This window comes from Hypomesus transpacificus, chromosome 13 (assembly GCF_021917145.1).
Source record: "Hypomesus transpacificus isolate Combined female chromosome 13, fHypTra1, whole genome shotgun sequence".
Lineage (NCBI taxonomy): Eukaryota > Metazoa > Chordata > Actinopteri > Osmeriformes > Osmeridae > Hypomesus > Hypomesus transpacificus.
In genome coordinates, this window is record NC_061072.1 from 4524571 (window position 1) to 4537547 (window position 12977).

General features: G+C 46.8%; 1 protein-coding gene across 1 annotated transcript in view; it reads right to left on the reverse strand.

Annotated features, from left to right (window-relative positions):
- The window catches only part of LOC124475814 (inactive ubiquitin carboxyl-terminal hydrolase 54-like), a 48487-nt gene that overhangs the window by 32151 nt on the left and 3359 nt on the right, over positions 1-12977 (reverse strand). Inside the window, 2 exon segments of the mRNA XM_047032649.1 lie at positions 2231-2323; positions 8642-9253. Coding sequence (XP_046888605.1) covers positions 2231-2323; positions 8642-8794 — 246 coding nt within the window. The 5' untranslated portion in view covers positions 8795-9253.

Consider the following 12977-nt stretch of genomic DNA (forward strand, 5'->3'; position numbering starts at 1 on the left):
TCATGCTGACAGGGGGGCTGTTGTATGTGTGTGTGAGCCAGTGTGTATGAGAGTGTCTGTGTGTGGGTGTGTGTGTGGGAGTCAGCGTGTATGTGTGAGTCAGTGTGTGTGTACGTGGGTGTTACGGTGGCTTTGCTGACTGCAGCAATGCGCCAAGGAGAATAGAGGGGGAATATACCCTACAGAGAGGGAAGGGGAGGGAGGACTGAAAGGAGGGGTGGAAAAGGAGGAGAGAGGGAGGATAGATAGAGGTAGGGTGAGAGAGCGGAGGTGAAGGGACAGCAAGGAAGTGTGTGTGTACGTGTGTGTTTGAGCTGAGGGGAAAATTCCATAACATCCCTCTTGTAAAAACACCCCAAAAGAAGGCAGGAGCAATCTGCACCAACTACCACATTCATTCATCACTTAATCTGGCTTTCCCCATCTCAAAACCAGGGGCAGGGCAGGGCAGGGGAGACAAAGTGTGGGGTTCGTATGATCGTGTGTGAGGGTGTGTTGGGTGTGCGAGAATGTGTGGGGGTGTGTGATGGTGTGTGCGTGAGTGTTGGAGGGTGTGTGAGTGTGTGGGGGGGTGTGACGGTGTGTGAGGATGTGTAGGGGTGCGTGGGGGTGTGGCAGGGTGTGTGGGGGTATGTTTAGGTGTGTGAGGGTGTGGAGGGGTACGTGGGGGTGTGGCAGGGTGTGTGGGGGGGTGTGACGGTGTGTGAGGATGTGGAGGGGTACGTGTAGGTGTGGGAAGGTGTGGACGGTTGTTTGAAGGTGTTTGCTGGTGTGTGAGTATATGTGATCATGTGTAAGGGTGTGAGTGTGTGTGTGTGTGTGTGTGCGAGTGATATGCAGTGACAGCGATCCTGATACCTAATCAGAAGACAGAACTTAGCCAGTCATCGTCAAAGTGGTTTTATGACAGTATAGAGAGAATACCACAATACTACAATTGTCTTTGAAACTCTAAAATGATACACTCCTACATGCCAACATTGTGTGTGTGGTGTGCATAGCGTATTGTGTGCGTGTGTGTGTGGTGTGCATAACATATTGTGTGTGTGTGCATTTGGTCTGTGTGTGTGTTTGTGAAACACCCCACCCGGGGTTCTGCTACCTCAGCACTTTCAGTCAGCCAATTAATTACAGGCAAAGGAGACAAAACAGCGTGTAAAATGCACACACTGACACCGCTACACACACACACATAAAACTACAGTACGTGCACCTACAAATATCCAGCACTGTCTTCTACAAATACTTCTCTACGTAGAGCAGCCATCAGCCGACAGTCAACCCCCCATCCATAAAGATAAACAACTGCATTCACCTTTAAAACGACTTCGTAAAGAAACATCAGAATCCAACAGTTTTTAAGACTGATATTATTGGCTAATATTAGCCCTAAAATGTGTGTCAGTTCCAGGCAATGCACTAGTAACTTTTGTTCATGTTGAGGATTACTTTTTCATCTGTAGACCTGTCACAGTTTATTACCTAAATGACAGCTTGTTGTGTTACAATTCAGGGTAGTTCCGTAATGTAACCTTAAGGTAAAGCGTTGCTATGTAGTTACATGGTACTTAATGTAACCTTAATGTGAAGCGTTGCTATTTAGTTAGATGGTGGTAAATGTATCATTAACGTTGTTATGTGGTTACAGAGTGGTTTTCCTGTATGCAGGGTTTAACAAGCACTTCACAAGGTGACCACCAATATAAGACTGGGTGTCACCGCTGAACGGAGTCTCCACTTGATGGGTCTCACACTTCATTGTGAAACTTACTGTCACATTGCTAGTCATAATTAAGGGTCAAGATGTGGTCTGTTGTTCTACAGATAATTGTTTGCTACCAAGGGGATTGTGAAGCATTGTTCTGTGGATTCTTCATCTCCTCTCCTTACTCAGCTCTTACTCTTTCTCTCTCTGGTTTACAATAATCAAGGTAAAGTAGGTACAATTTAAAACTTTCACTTTGTAACATGTTTGCCTTGTAATTGATTTCATTCATTTGAAATGTTATTAAATATCTATTTCATTTAACCTTCCTTTGACCATTCTTGCTCTGATTTAACCCATAGACTCAAATAACTGTAATTCCATTGGTTTGGGCATTATTTGGTTAATGTTACGTAATACACTGTTCCCATCTTCCTTTAAACCTAGGGGAATTGTTTTGGTTTTTGGCCAATATTTAACCCCCTACACCAAAAGGAGACAGAAAACAGGACCAAACTCTTTTACCTTCAAAGCACAGAAGATGCAGGAGTCCTCCATGCACTTATGTGTGGTTAGCTGCCGGAAACTTCTGCGAAAAATATCAAGATGCCACAGGACCTGGCAGAGAAAACACACACACATACACCATGAATGTGCATGTTTAATCAATAACCTGTGTGTGTGTGTGTGACTGTGGGTTAGTCTCCATGTGTCCTCGATGCTTAACAGCCTTGGGAATATCCGATTTGATCTGACATCTGGCATTGACATTTTATTTCACTTATGAAATTCCGCCAGAAACAGTCAGCCAGTCGGTCTGACTGTCAGACAAATAGACAGGTCGATAGACAGACAGACAGTCGGTCGGTCAGACAGTCACATGCAGTCCATCAGACAGACAGACAGACAAACGGCATTCAGACATACAGATAGTCAGTCAGTCAGTATGAGAATCAGACAGACAGACAGACAGACAGACAGACAGACAGACAGACAGACAGATAGATAGATAGATAGATAGATAGATAGATAGATAGATAGATAGACAGACAGTCAGACAGTCAGTCAGTCAGTCAGTCAGTCAGTCAGTCAGACTAACCCCACAGCCCCCTGGACTTACCTTACAGTCCCTTGGATTAACCCCACAATCACAGTCCATGCACAGCTACTTCAACTAAAACGTTTAGCAGGCACATCTCAGTGTGTGTATGAAAAAGCGAGAGTGAGTGAAAGGGAGAATAAAAAGGGAGAGAAGGATGACAAATTGCATGATTGAGCCAATGTCTCTCTTTCACGTCCCTCTCCCCATCCTCCACTCTCTCCCTCCCTCCCTCTTCCCCTCCTTCCCTCCTTTATGTCGTTTATCTAGTTGTGATGAATTGGCTTCTAGCTGAGAGACACAAGCAATACAGCGGGCACAGAGAGGGCATACTCTCTCTCTCTGGCTCTCTTTCTATGCCTCTCCCTCTCTCTCTGGCCAGCTATCCCTTACTCTCTCTGGCCATCTCTCTCCCTTTCCTTCTCTCTCTCTCTCTAACCATCCCTCCTGCTCTCTCACTCTCTGCCTCTCCCGCTCTCTCTCTGGCCATCCTTCTCTCTCTCTCTTTCTCTCTCTCTCCTCTCTCCGTCTTCAGTTTGTACAGTTTGAGTCTTGTTTATGGGGAGGGTGTTTGGAAAGTGGTGGTAGTGGCTCTGCTGTGCAGGGTGACAGGCCTGGCCTTGGACAGGAGCCTGTCTCTGGTCACAAACTCCCCCGGGGCGGCTCCCCTCAGGCAGGAGCCTGCGAAGCATCAGAACCAGAACCACCACGTTAAAGAACCGCTTCGTCCCAGAAGCTGTCAGCCTTACTAACTCTGCCACACTCCAGAACTGACAAACTGAACTTTTGTCCTAAAAGTTACACTGCATTGTATTACTATGCTGCTAATTTCTCTGTTTGTTTTGTATGTATTTATATGTGTGTATGATTGGTTATCTGTATTTATTTATGATGAGTAGTTTTATTATTTATTTGTGTGTGGTTTTAACCTCAGTACCTAATTTCGTTCCAGCTCATGTAAATGACAATACAAATCCTTATCCTTATGATGCCTTTACAGGGCGTTGCATTGTGTGGTCATGGACAGATTTGAAAAAGCAATCTGCAGGTGACTTTCTTGTTTCCTGGAGGAGTTGCTGCTGTGAGGAGCATGCTGGGACATCACTGTCTGCACCATGTTGGGACATCCCTGTCTGCACCATGTTGGGACATCCCTGTCTGCACCATGTTGGGACATCCCTCTCTGCACCATCCCTGTCTGCAACATGTTGGGACATCCCTGTCTGCACCATCACTGTCTGCACCATGTTGGGACATCACTGTCTGCACCATGTTGGGACATCCCTGTCTGCACCATGTTGGGACATCCCTGTCTGCACCATGTTGGGACATCACTGTGTTGGGACATCCCTGTCTGCACCATGTTGGGACATCACTGTGTTGGGACATCCCTGTCTGCACCATGTTGGGACATCACTGTGTTGGGACATCCCTGTCTGCACCATGTTGGGACATCCCTGTCTGCACCATGTTGGGACATCACTGTCTGCACCATGTTGGGACATTCCTGTCTGCACCATGTTGGGACATCCCTGTCTGCACCATGTTGGGACATCCCTGTCTGCACCAGGGGCTGTCAGACAGGTTGAGGTGGGCCAACCTCGTTACACTGAGGAACCTTGTTGGGGTGAGGGGCCCCATTTTAATGGACACTGCTCCAGAAGTGGAGAGATTGGGACTATGGATGTCAGGGAGACCATAGGGAGGACTGGGACTGGGGATACCCAGGGAGGAAGACTGGGGCTGGGGATACCCAGGGAGGAAGACTGGGGCTGGGGAGACCCAGGGAGGAGGACTGGGGCTGGGGAGACCCAGGAAGGGGCTGGGGAGACCCAGGGAGGAGGACTGGGGCTGGGGAGACCCAGGAAGGAGGACTGGGGCTGGGGAGACCCAGGGAGGAGGACTGGGGCTGGGGAGACCCAGGGAGGGGCTGGGGAGACCCAGGGAGGGGCTGGGGAGACCCAGGGAGGAGGACTGGGGCTGGGGATACCCAGGGAGGCCCTGAGGAGGGCTGCGACCTACTCAACGCAGGGTCAGCAGGCCTGGGGTCAGGGACATCAACAAACAGGGAATCATTTCCATGACTGAGCATGATCCCTACTCTTTTCTTGAGGACTGTCTGGACACAGTGCAGGGAAGGCAGTACAGAATGGGTTTAACGGTCCTGAACTGGGAGAAATTAAAAGGCAGAGTTGACACTCCATGAGGGCTGATGTTGGGTTGCAAGCGGAGGTGCGGCCAGCCTAAGAGCTCCATATAAACCACCACTGACAAAGTGGGTGAGGACTTACAGTGGAAGCTGCATGGAATTGTTGCAGTGAATGTTTTTGTTTCAGTCATTAACCCACAAACAGAAAGTAGGGCTCTGTTATAAGTCCAGGGGAATGTAAGAGAGTACGTATGTTGTTTTTTTTATAAGCTGGGTTGTTCCGGGCCGTGAGAGAAGTCTTCACTACTTTATCCGAGGATATTGTTACCACATAAAAGGAAAACAAAATGTTTATTTAGTTAATTTTCTTTTGGGGCAGGCCAAGCTGGCGATCTGCCACAGCAGAAAATGGAGGGTGGTCATCCCTCTCTCTCTCTCTCTCTCTCTCTCTCTATCTCTCTCTCTCTCTCTCTCTCTCTCTCTCTCTCTCTCTCTCTCTCTCTCTCTCTGGTCATCCCTCTCTCTAACAGTGATTCGTATGGGGGCTGATGAGAAACCTCTCAGGAGAACACACACATGGCCAGGACTTATTCCTCCCAGCACAATCAGGAGGTTTCTCACGTTAGATGATGATCACGAGAGTGGGATGAGCGGCTGTCTCTAAGATTAGCATTTAGCTTGTTCTTGTACTTTATGAATGTAGCTCAAGGTGTGTTAGTATTAGCCACCTTGCTACTGTAGTGGAAGGTGTGAAGGGTTGGATCCTTGTATCCAAAACTCACTCCATTTATTGATTACATTATATCACTCAGCTGAAGTGTAGATCAAGCATTTTGGGATTATTGGTATTGCACTAATACCTACAAATCTTTAAAAAAGCCATGATGAAACTACGAGTACATTTAGTACATAGTATGTGTATGTGTACCAAACAAGTGCAAGTGTGAGACACATGATTTGGGTACTTTTAGTTTACATGTTTCCTCTGAATCCGAACAAAAGAATCTGTAAAGTTTTTGGATACGACTCAATGCCTAGACAGAGTGCCAGTCATGATGGGGGGATTCAGGACTAAGCTTGCGGCTCCCTTTCCACAGAATCCCCTGCCTATGACCTTGACCTTGACCCTGCTCTGACCATGACCTTCTGGCCCTGCTGTGACCTCCTACAGACCCAAAGCTGACCCAAATCTTGCAGTTCTGTTTAGGAAGACAAGCTGTCAAGACAGGCTATCAACTCTCCCCCCTCTCCTTTTGTGTCTCTCCTTAAATGGGGTTTGGTTTGCTTCCCTCTATCTCTCCCTCCCTCCTTCACACCCTCTCTTCTTCTCTCCTTTTCTCCCTCTCCCACTCTTTCACATGTCCTTGCTGTGGCCCAATTATTCCTCCGCCAAAGCTACTCTGCATGTCTTTGTTGAGCTTTTTTATTCACAAACAAACTCTCTCTCTCTCCCTCTCTCTCTCTCTCCATCTCTATTCGCTCCATGTCCCTGTGGCCCCTCTCTCCTCTCTTTCTCCATCAGCCCCCCTCCATCAGCTCTCTGCTCTCGTTCCTCCCCCAGCTCTCCAGGGGTCAGCCTGGCTCTGTTTCTACTTCCTGTGTGTAGCTGTCCAGGGGCCGGCCCAGTACAGCAGGAGGTCTGGAGCAGAGGAGGAGCGTGAGAGAGGATTACCCAAACACTGGCCTGCTGCTGCTCGTGTTACAAAACACACACACACACAATCTCTCACACTTACACAATGTCTCTCATGCACACACCAAGGTTACAGTTGTAAAATAGCGAAATAACGAAAACTAGGTGGTAAAAAACATTGTTGTTAACTGAAATCAAAATTAAAAGGAGGCAATACAAAAAAAAGATTTGTTTTTGTCAACGTCTTTTGTAAAGCAAATATCTTTCAGAGTTTACATTTTTGATCCATGCTCCTCGCCTGGCATCATGGCGGTACTGAAAGTCGGAAGAAAGCGGCAGAGTCCTATTTGGGATTACTTTGAATATGAGTGTAGGGAAGCAAATCAGTGACATAATGTTTTGAATTTAAAAAGCCATTAAATACTTAATATTGAATTGAATATTGAACACCAAATACACATATGAATACATATTTCAATGTTATAAAAAATTCTGATCCGAAAATTCAAGGCTTGGAAATTCAGGTTGCTTAAATTCAAGCCCCAAAAAACTGAGCCCATCAAATTCGAGCCCCAAAAATTTGAGGCGAAATAATTCAGATTGCCACATCCAAGATACCAAGGATAGGTAGAGCAATCGAGCAATAGAGAAGAGAAAACACATGATGACTACCAGGGAAAACCACCATGCTTCGGCGAGTCCAAAGCATTGCAGGCTCAATTGCTCTACCTATCCTTGATATCCCAAATGTTGCAATCAGAATTTCTAAGAAAAAACATTTTCGGCACTAATCTGATAGGCTTGAATTTGATAGACACATTTTTTGGGGCTCAAATTTGATAAGCTCCATTTTTTAGGCTCCAATTCCAATTTTAGCCTTGATTTTAGTTTTTGAGATTTTTTTTAAAGATCGCATTTTTTAAGATCACACTTTTTTAAGATCACATTTTTTAAGATCAGATGTTTTAAGATCACATTTTTAAGTATTCAATGCCTATTAAAATTCATAACATTATATCACTGATATGGTTCCATATGTGTGTCAGATAAAAGCAAGCGCCTTGCAATGGACGGTGGTGAAATATGTGGACAATTTATTAAAGGGAAAAATCCCACAAATTTGAAAGTACATTTGAGAAGCACGCACCAGGAGGCTAACCTAGATTACCTTAATAAAGTAAAGGACAACACCAAGCCCCCCTCCCCCAAAACAGAAGCTAACCCCGGTACAGGGCTAGGCAGCATGACGGAGACAACCGTAGGACAGAGAACACTACAGCAGTGCTTTCACCAGCGAACTGATAGCTGCTGGTTAGTAAATACGCAGGAACACCACAAACGGGAGAAAGCGTTGGTTAATTCAAAAGATTAAAACTATAAAAAGTAAACTAAAATTAAACATTTTCAAAAAATAGAAACTAGCAAACTCACTCTAAAAACTAATAGAAACTAAACTGAATTTGAAAACAAACAGTCAAAACGAAATACAAACTGATGAAAAATTTACCTATAATAACCTTGGCACACACACACTCTCACACCCTAATCTCTTTCTCTCACACACGCACACACAAACAATCTATGTCTCTATCTCTCTCTTACACACACACACAGAATCTCTCTCACACAAACACACACACACAATCTCTCACACCAAACAATCTCTCTCTCATGCACGCACACACTCTCACACCCCAATCTCTCGCTCTCACACACAAACAATGTATCTCTCTCTCTTACACACACACACAATCTCTCTCACACAAACGCACACAGAGAGGGCCACAGATGATGAGTGCTGAGATGGTCGAATATTAGCCCTGCCAACGGGAAAATAAATATGTGCTTTCTCTGCATGTAAACTCCTCAGAGCTCTGATATAAATGAACATGTGTGAGTATGTGTGCTTGTTTGTGTGTCTAAATGTGTGTACGGTACATGTGTGTGTGTGTGTGTGAAAGAGAGAGATTGGGGTGTGAGGGTGAGTGTGTCGTATAAATGTGATTCTGAATGTGTCAAAAGTAAATACTTTGTGTGTGTGTCCCCATATCTGACCTGCAGAGCACTGTTGAGGAAGCAGCTGTTCTGCCCAGGTTCGTTGCTCAGGCCTTTACTGGGAGCGATGGAGGTCATGTTTCGTGGGGTCATCAACCCCTGCACCCCTCCTGATCCTCCGCCCGACGCAAAGTAGTTCCTCTTCCACGACATCACTTCCTTAGCGCTTCCGTCACCACGGAAACGCAAGGAGGGGGCGGGGCATTCGATGAAGCGGCGGTTCCTATGTTACTCCCATGAGAGAGAGCGAAGGAGAATGAGCGAGGCTGGGGGAGGCCGGGTGAGGCGGGGGGAGGCTGGGGTGAGGGCGAGGGGGGTGATGATGTCAGGGTTGGGGGAGAAAAGGCACATCCCTCTTCATCCCTCACGTCAAGACGGGTTCAACCTGATAGGGAATCTGTTTCAGGTCCTTGTAGATTGTAGAATGTGTGTTGATATGTGGGGTGTGTGTGTGTTAATGTGTGGTGTGTGTGTGTGTATGTGTTAATGTGTGTGTGTGTGTGCGTAAGTCCAAAGCGTCCTGGGATGTGTAGGGTGTTGCTACTCCAAGGTGCTGACTCGTCACTCTTCACTTCATCTCAACAGCTGGTCTCCCCTCCGCTGTCGTTGTGCCTGCGAGACAAACATCCCACATCGTCATGGTTCCAGGAGACACGCACACCAACACATGTAACGCTGCACAGTCACATCACGAGAGATGATCCCGCAGAGACAGCCCATGCCGCATCTGATATGATGAAGACATTGCTGCGAAGTAGGAGGATATAGTCACAGTCTTGCAGCCTCTGTGTGTGTGTGCCACTTGCTTTTCTGTCTGTATTTATATTGTAATTCTGTATACAGTATAAACAAGTAGGTTGAACATCGTCCCCTCTCTAGGGCGAAGCCGCAGTCGTCGTCGTCCCTCCCCCCCCCCCCCCCCCCCCCGGCAGTGTGCCAGAGGGCACAGGGATGTGCTGCGGTGTGGGCCGTTGTCACGGTTACAGAGGGATGTTGTGGCTGGTCGTGAGGGAAGGAACTACAACTGGAACGTCTCAGACTTGACAGTCCTGTTGACTGGGTTATTATGATAACACACCCCCAAAGAGAGAGAGAGAGACAGAGGGAGAGACTGCGGGAGAGACAGAGGGAGAGACAGAGGGAGAGAGAGAGGGAGAGAGACAGAGGGAGATACAGAGGGAGAGAGAGACAGAGAAAGAGACAGAAGGAGAGACAGAGGGAGAGAGAGACAGAGAGAGAGACAGAGGGAGAGACAGAGGGAGAGACAGAGGGAGAGAGAGAGGGAGAGAGACTGAGGGAGAGACAGAGGGAGAGAGAGACAGAAGGAGAGACAGAGGGAGAAAGAGAGAGAGAGAGACAGAGAGAGAGAGAGAGAGAGAGAGAGAGAGAGAGAGAGAGAGAGAGAGAGAGAGAGAGAGAGAGAGAGAGCGAGAGAGAGAGAGAGAGAGAGAGAGAGAGAGAGAGAGAGAGAGAGAGAGAGAGAGAGAGAGAGAGAGAGAGACTGAGGGAGGGAGAGACAGAGGCAGAGACAGAGGGAGAAACAGAGGGAGAGAAAGACAGAGGGAGAGACAGAGGGAGAGACAGAGGGAGAGAGAGAGAAAGACTGAGGGAGAGAGAGACAGAGGCAGAGGGAGAGACAGAGAGAGAGACAAAGAGAGAGACAGAGGGAGAGACAGAGAGAGAGACAGTGGGAGAGACCGAGGGAGAGACAGAGGGAGAGACAGAGAGAGAGACAGAGGCAGAGAGAGAGAGAGAGACAGAGGCAGAGACAGAGGGAGAGACAGAGAGAGACTGAGGGAGAGACAGAGGGAGAAACAGAGTGAGAGACAGAGGTAGAGACAGTGGGAGAGACCGAGGGAGAGACAGAGAGACAAAGGGAGAGACAAAGGGAGAGACAGAGGGAGAGACAGAGGGAGAGACGGAGGGAGAGACAGAAAGAAAGACAGAGGCAGAAACAGAGGGAGAGACAGAGAGAGACTGAGGGAGAGACAGAAGCAAAGACAGAGGGAGAGACAGAGGCAGAGACAGAGGGAGAGATTGAAATTTTTCGGCATGAATTTGATAGGCTCAAGAGGAAGAAACCAAAATGTACTTTCTCCCAGCATGCTAAGGATGCTACTTTAGATAAACACAATATTGTTACTATATTATACTGTGTAATGTGTTCCTTTAAAATGTCAAATGTCTAAATATTGGTTTAAAGGAAGTGCGTATATCTACAGTATGTCAATATGCAGTATATAGGTGTGTATAAAATACTTCATTTGTCAATTTAAACTGCAGTTATATACTTGTGTACAGGGACGTGCACAAGCTATGGCTAAGGTTGCCCGGGCAACTGCCCGTTTGCCCTCCTCGAGTCAAAGTGCCCCTCCGAGGAAAATAAATAAATAATAGTGAATTTAAACAGCTGCAGAATTTCATGTAGACCTAGATTTTAAAAATTGCCACCCGAAACATTTCATAAAGTAGCGTTATTCACTTCCAATCGATAAGCCTATGGGCTACGAGAGTGGAAGTCACAAGGGGGAGGGGTATGCCCCCTACTCTGTTTACTCTGCGGTAGCTACTGCACGCGACTGCCACCTGAGCCTGCATTTTCTTGCGCTTAAGAGACGGTCACGGTTGTTTTATTCTGTGTCGATAAAAAACTGCTTTGAAGTTGTCAGAAAAGGTGAGTTTTAGGTTGGAGAAATGTATAACAAACGAACAATCATCTTTAAGTTTTATGAAATCAATAAAAATCTTCATAAATCCAGGCTCAGTTTGCCACGTTTAGCCTAAATAATCAGACGGTTAGCTTGCCTACCAGACAACAAGCCCGTTATCTTATGCTAATTTTTTGGGTAGGAAAACTAAGCTACATGTCCGCTGATGGTTAGTTTATAACGTTTTGTTTTAACAATAAGAATAAATGATGGAAGTAATGCATTACATTATTATCATTAGTAGGCAGGCTATTTGGTGCCCTTTTTCAGGCTAGAGCAACTGCCCTTCAAAATTCCTGTGCACGTCCCTGCTTGTGTACTGTAATTACATGAATGTATAGGTTTAATTATTATCTGTGTGTGTCTGTGTGTGTGTGTGTGTGTATAAATATAAGTATATATAAGGCTGTGATTTATATGGATAAGTACCATTTCTGTAATCGTATAATTTTGTTGCTTTGGCAATATGAACATTTGTTCTTTCATGCCAATAAAGCCCCCTGAATTAATTTGAATCTGAAAATTGACAGATAAGTGAGAGGGACAAAGAGAGACACCTTTCCTTACTTTTATCCTCACTTATATAACCCCTCCCCCTAGTAACCTTGTGACCTCACAGCGGTCGCTGGAAACCACATCTCCATCTCTCTCTCCCTGTATCCCCCTTTTCTCTCCCTTTCCATCCATCCCTCTCTCTCCCTCTCTCTCCCTCTCTTTCGCCATCCTTCTCTCTCTCTGCCCCTCCCTCCCTCTGTCCCTCTCTCTCTCACCATCCCTCTCTCCATCCCTCTCTCTCTCTCTTTTCTCGACCTCTCACAAACACATAAACAGATTGATCAGATTTACACTGTCCCTATTTGCCGTTTCCCTCAAAAGAGCTGCAGCCATGTTCAGTGCTGTGTGTGACGGTCCCGCTGAGATTTTCTGAGTGTGTGATCACACTTCCATTCTCTGCACCGCACAGCCATGGAGAACTGAGATGACACTGGCACACAGTTGCAGAATGTGTGTGTGTGTGTGCATGTGCACAGATCCTCGGCTAGTTACCATGGAAATAGGCCAAGCTGCAGGCACGAGGGGGGGAAAGCCAAACCATGTGAGAAACACACTGCTGCACACTCTACTGCACTCATCCAAACACACACACCCTCTTCCTCTCTCTCTCTCTCTCTCTCTGTCTCTCTGCTGGCCCTGGGTGGGTCAGCTCCTGATGCTGATGTGTATTGATGGTTTAGAGTTCCTGGAAGCCACAGTGAGTCAAGACGCTATTCAATCAAACACTGGCCATGCCCCCATGTGGATGGAGCGCCTGGGAGAGCTGAGCTGTATGTCAGCAGCCAACCAACCAGTCAGTCAGTCAGTCAACCAGCCAGTCACGCATCTAAACAGCCAATCAACCAGCCAGCCAGTCAGTCAGTCACTAAACCAGCCAGTCAGTCTGCCAGTCAGTCAGCAGTCAGCCAGTCAGTTATCCAGTCATCCAGCAAGTCATCCAACCAGCCAACCAACCAGCCAGCCGGCAAGCCAGTCAGTTAGCCAGTAAGCCAGTCAGTCATCCAGTCAGTCATCCAGCCAGCCAACCAGTCAGCCAACCAGTTATCCAACCAAACAACCATCCAGCCAGGGAG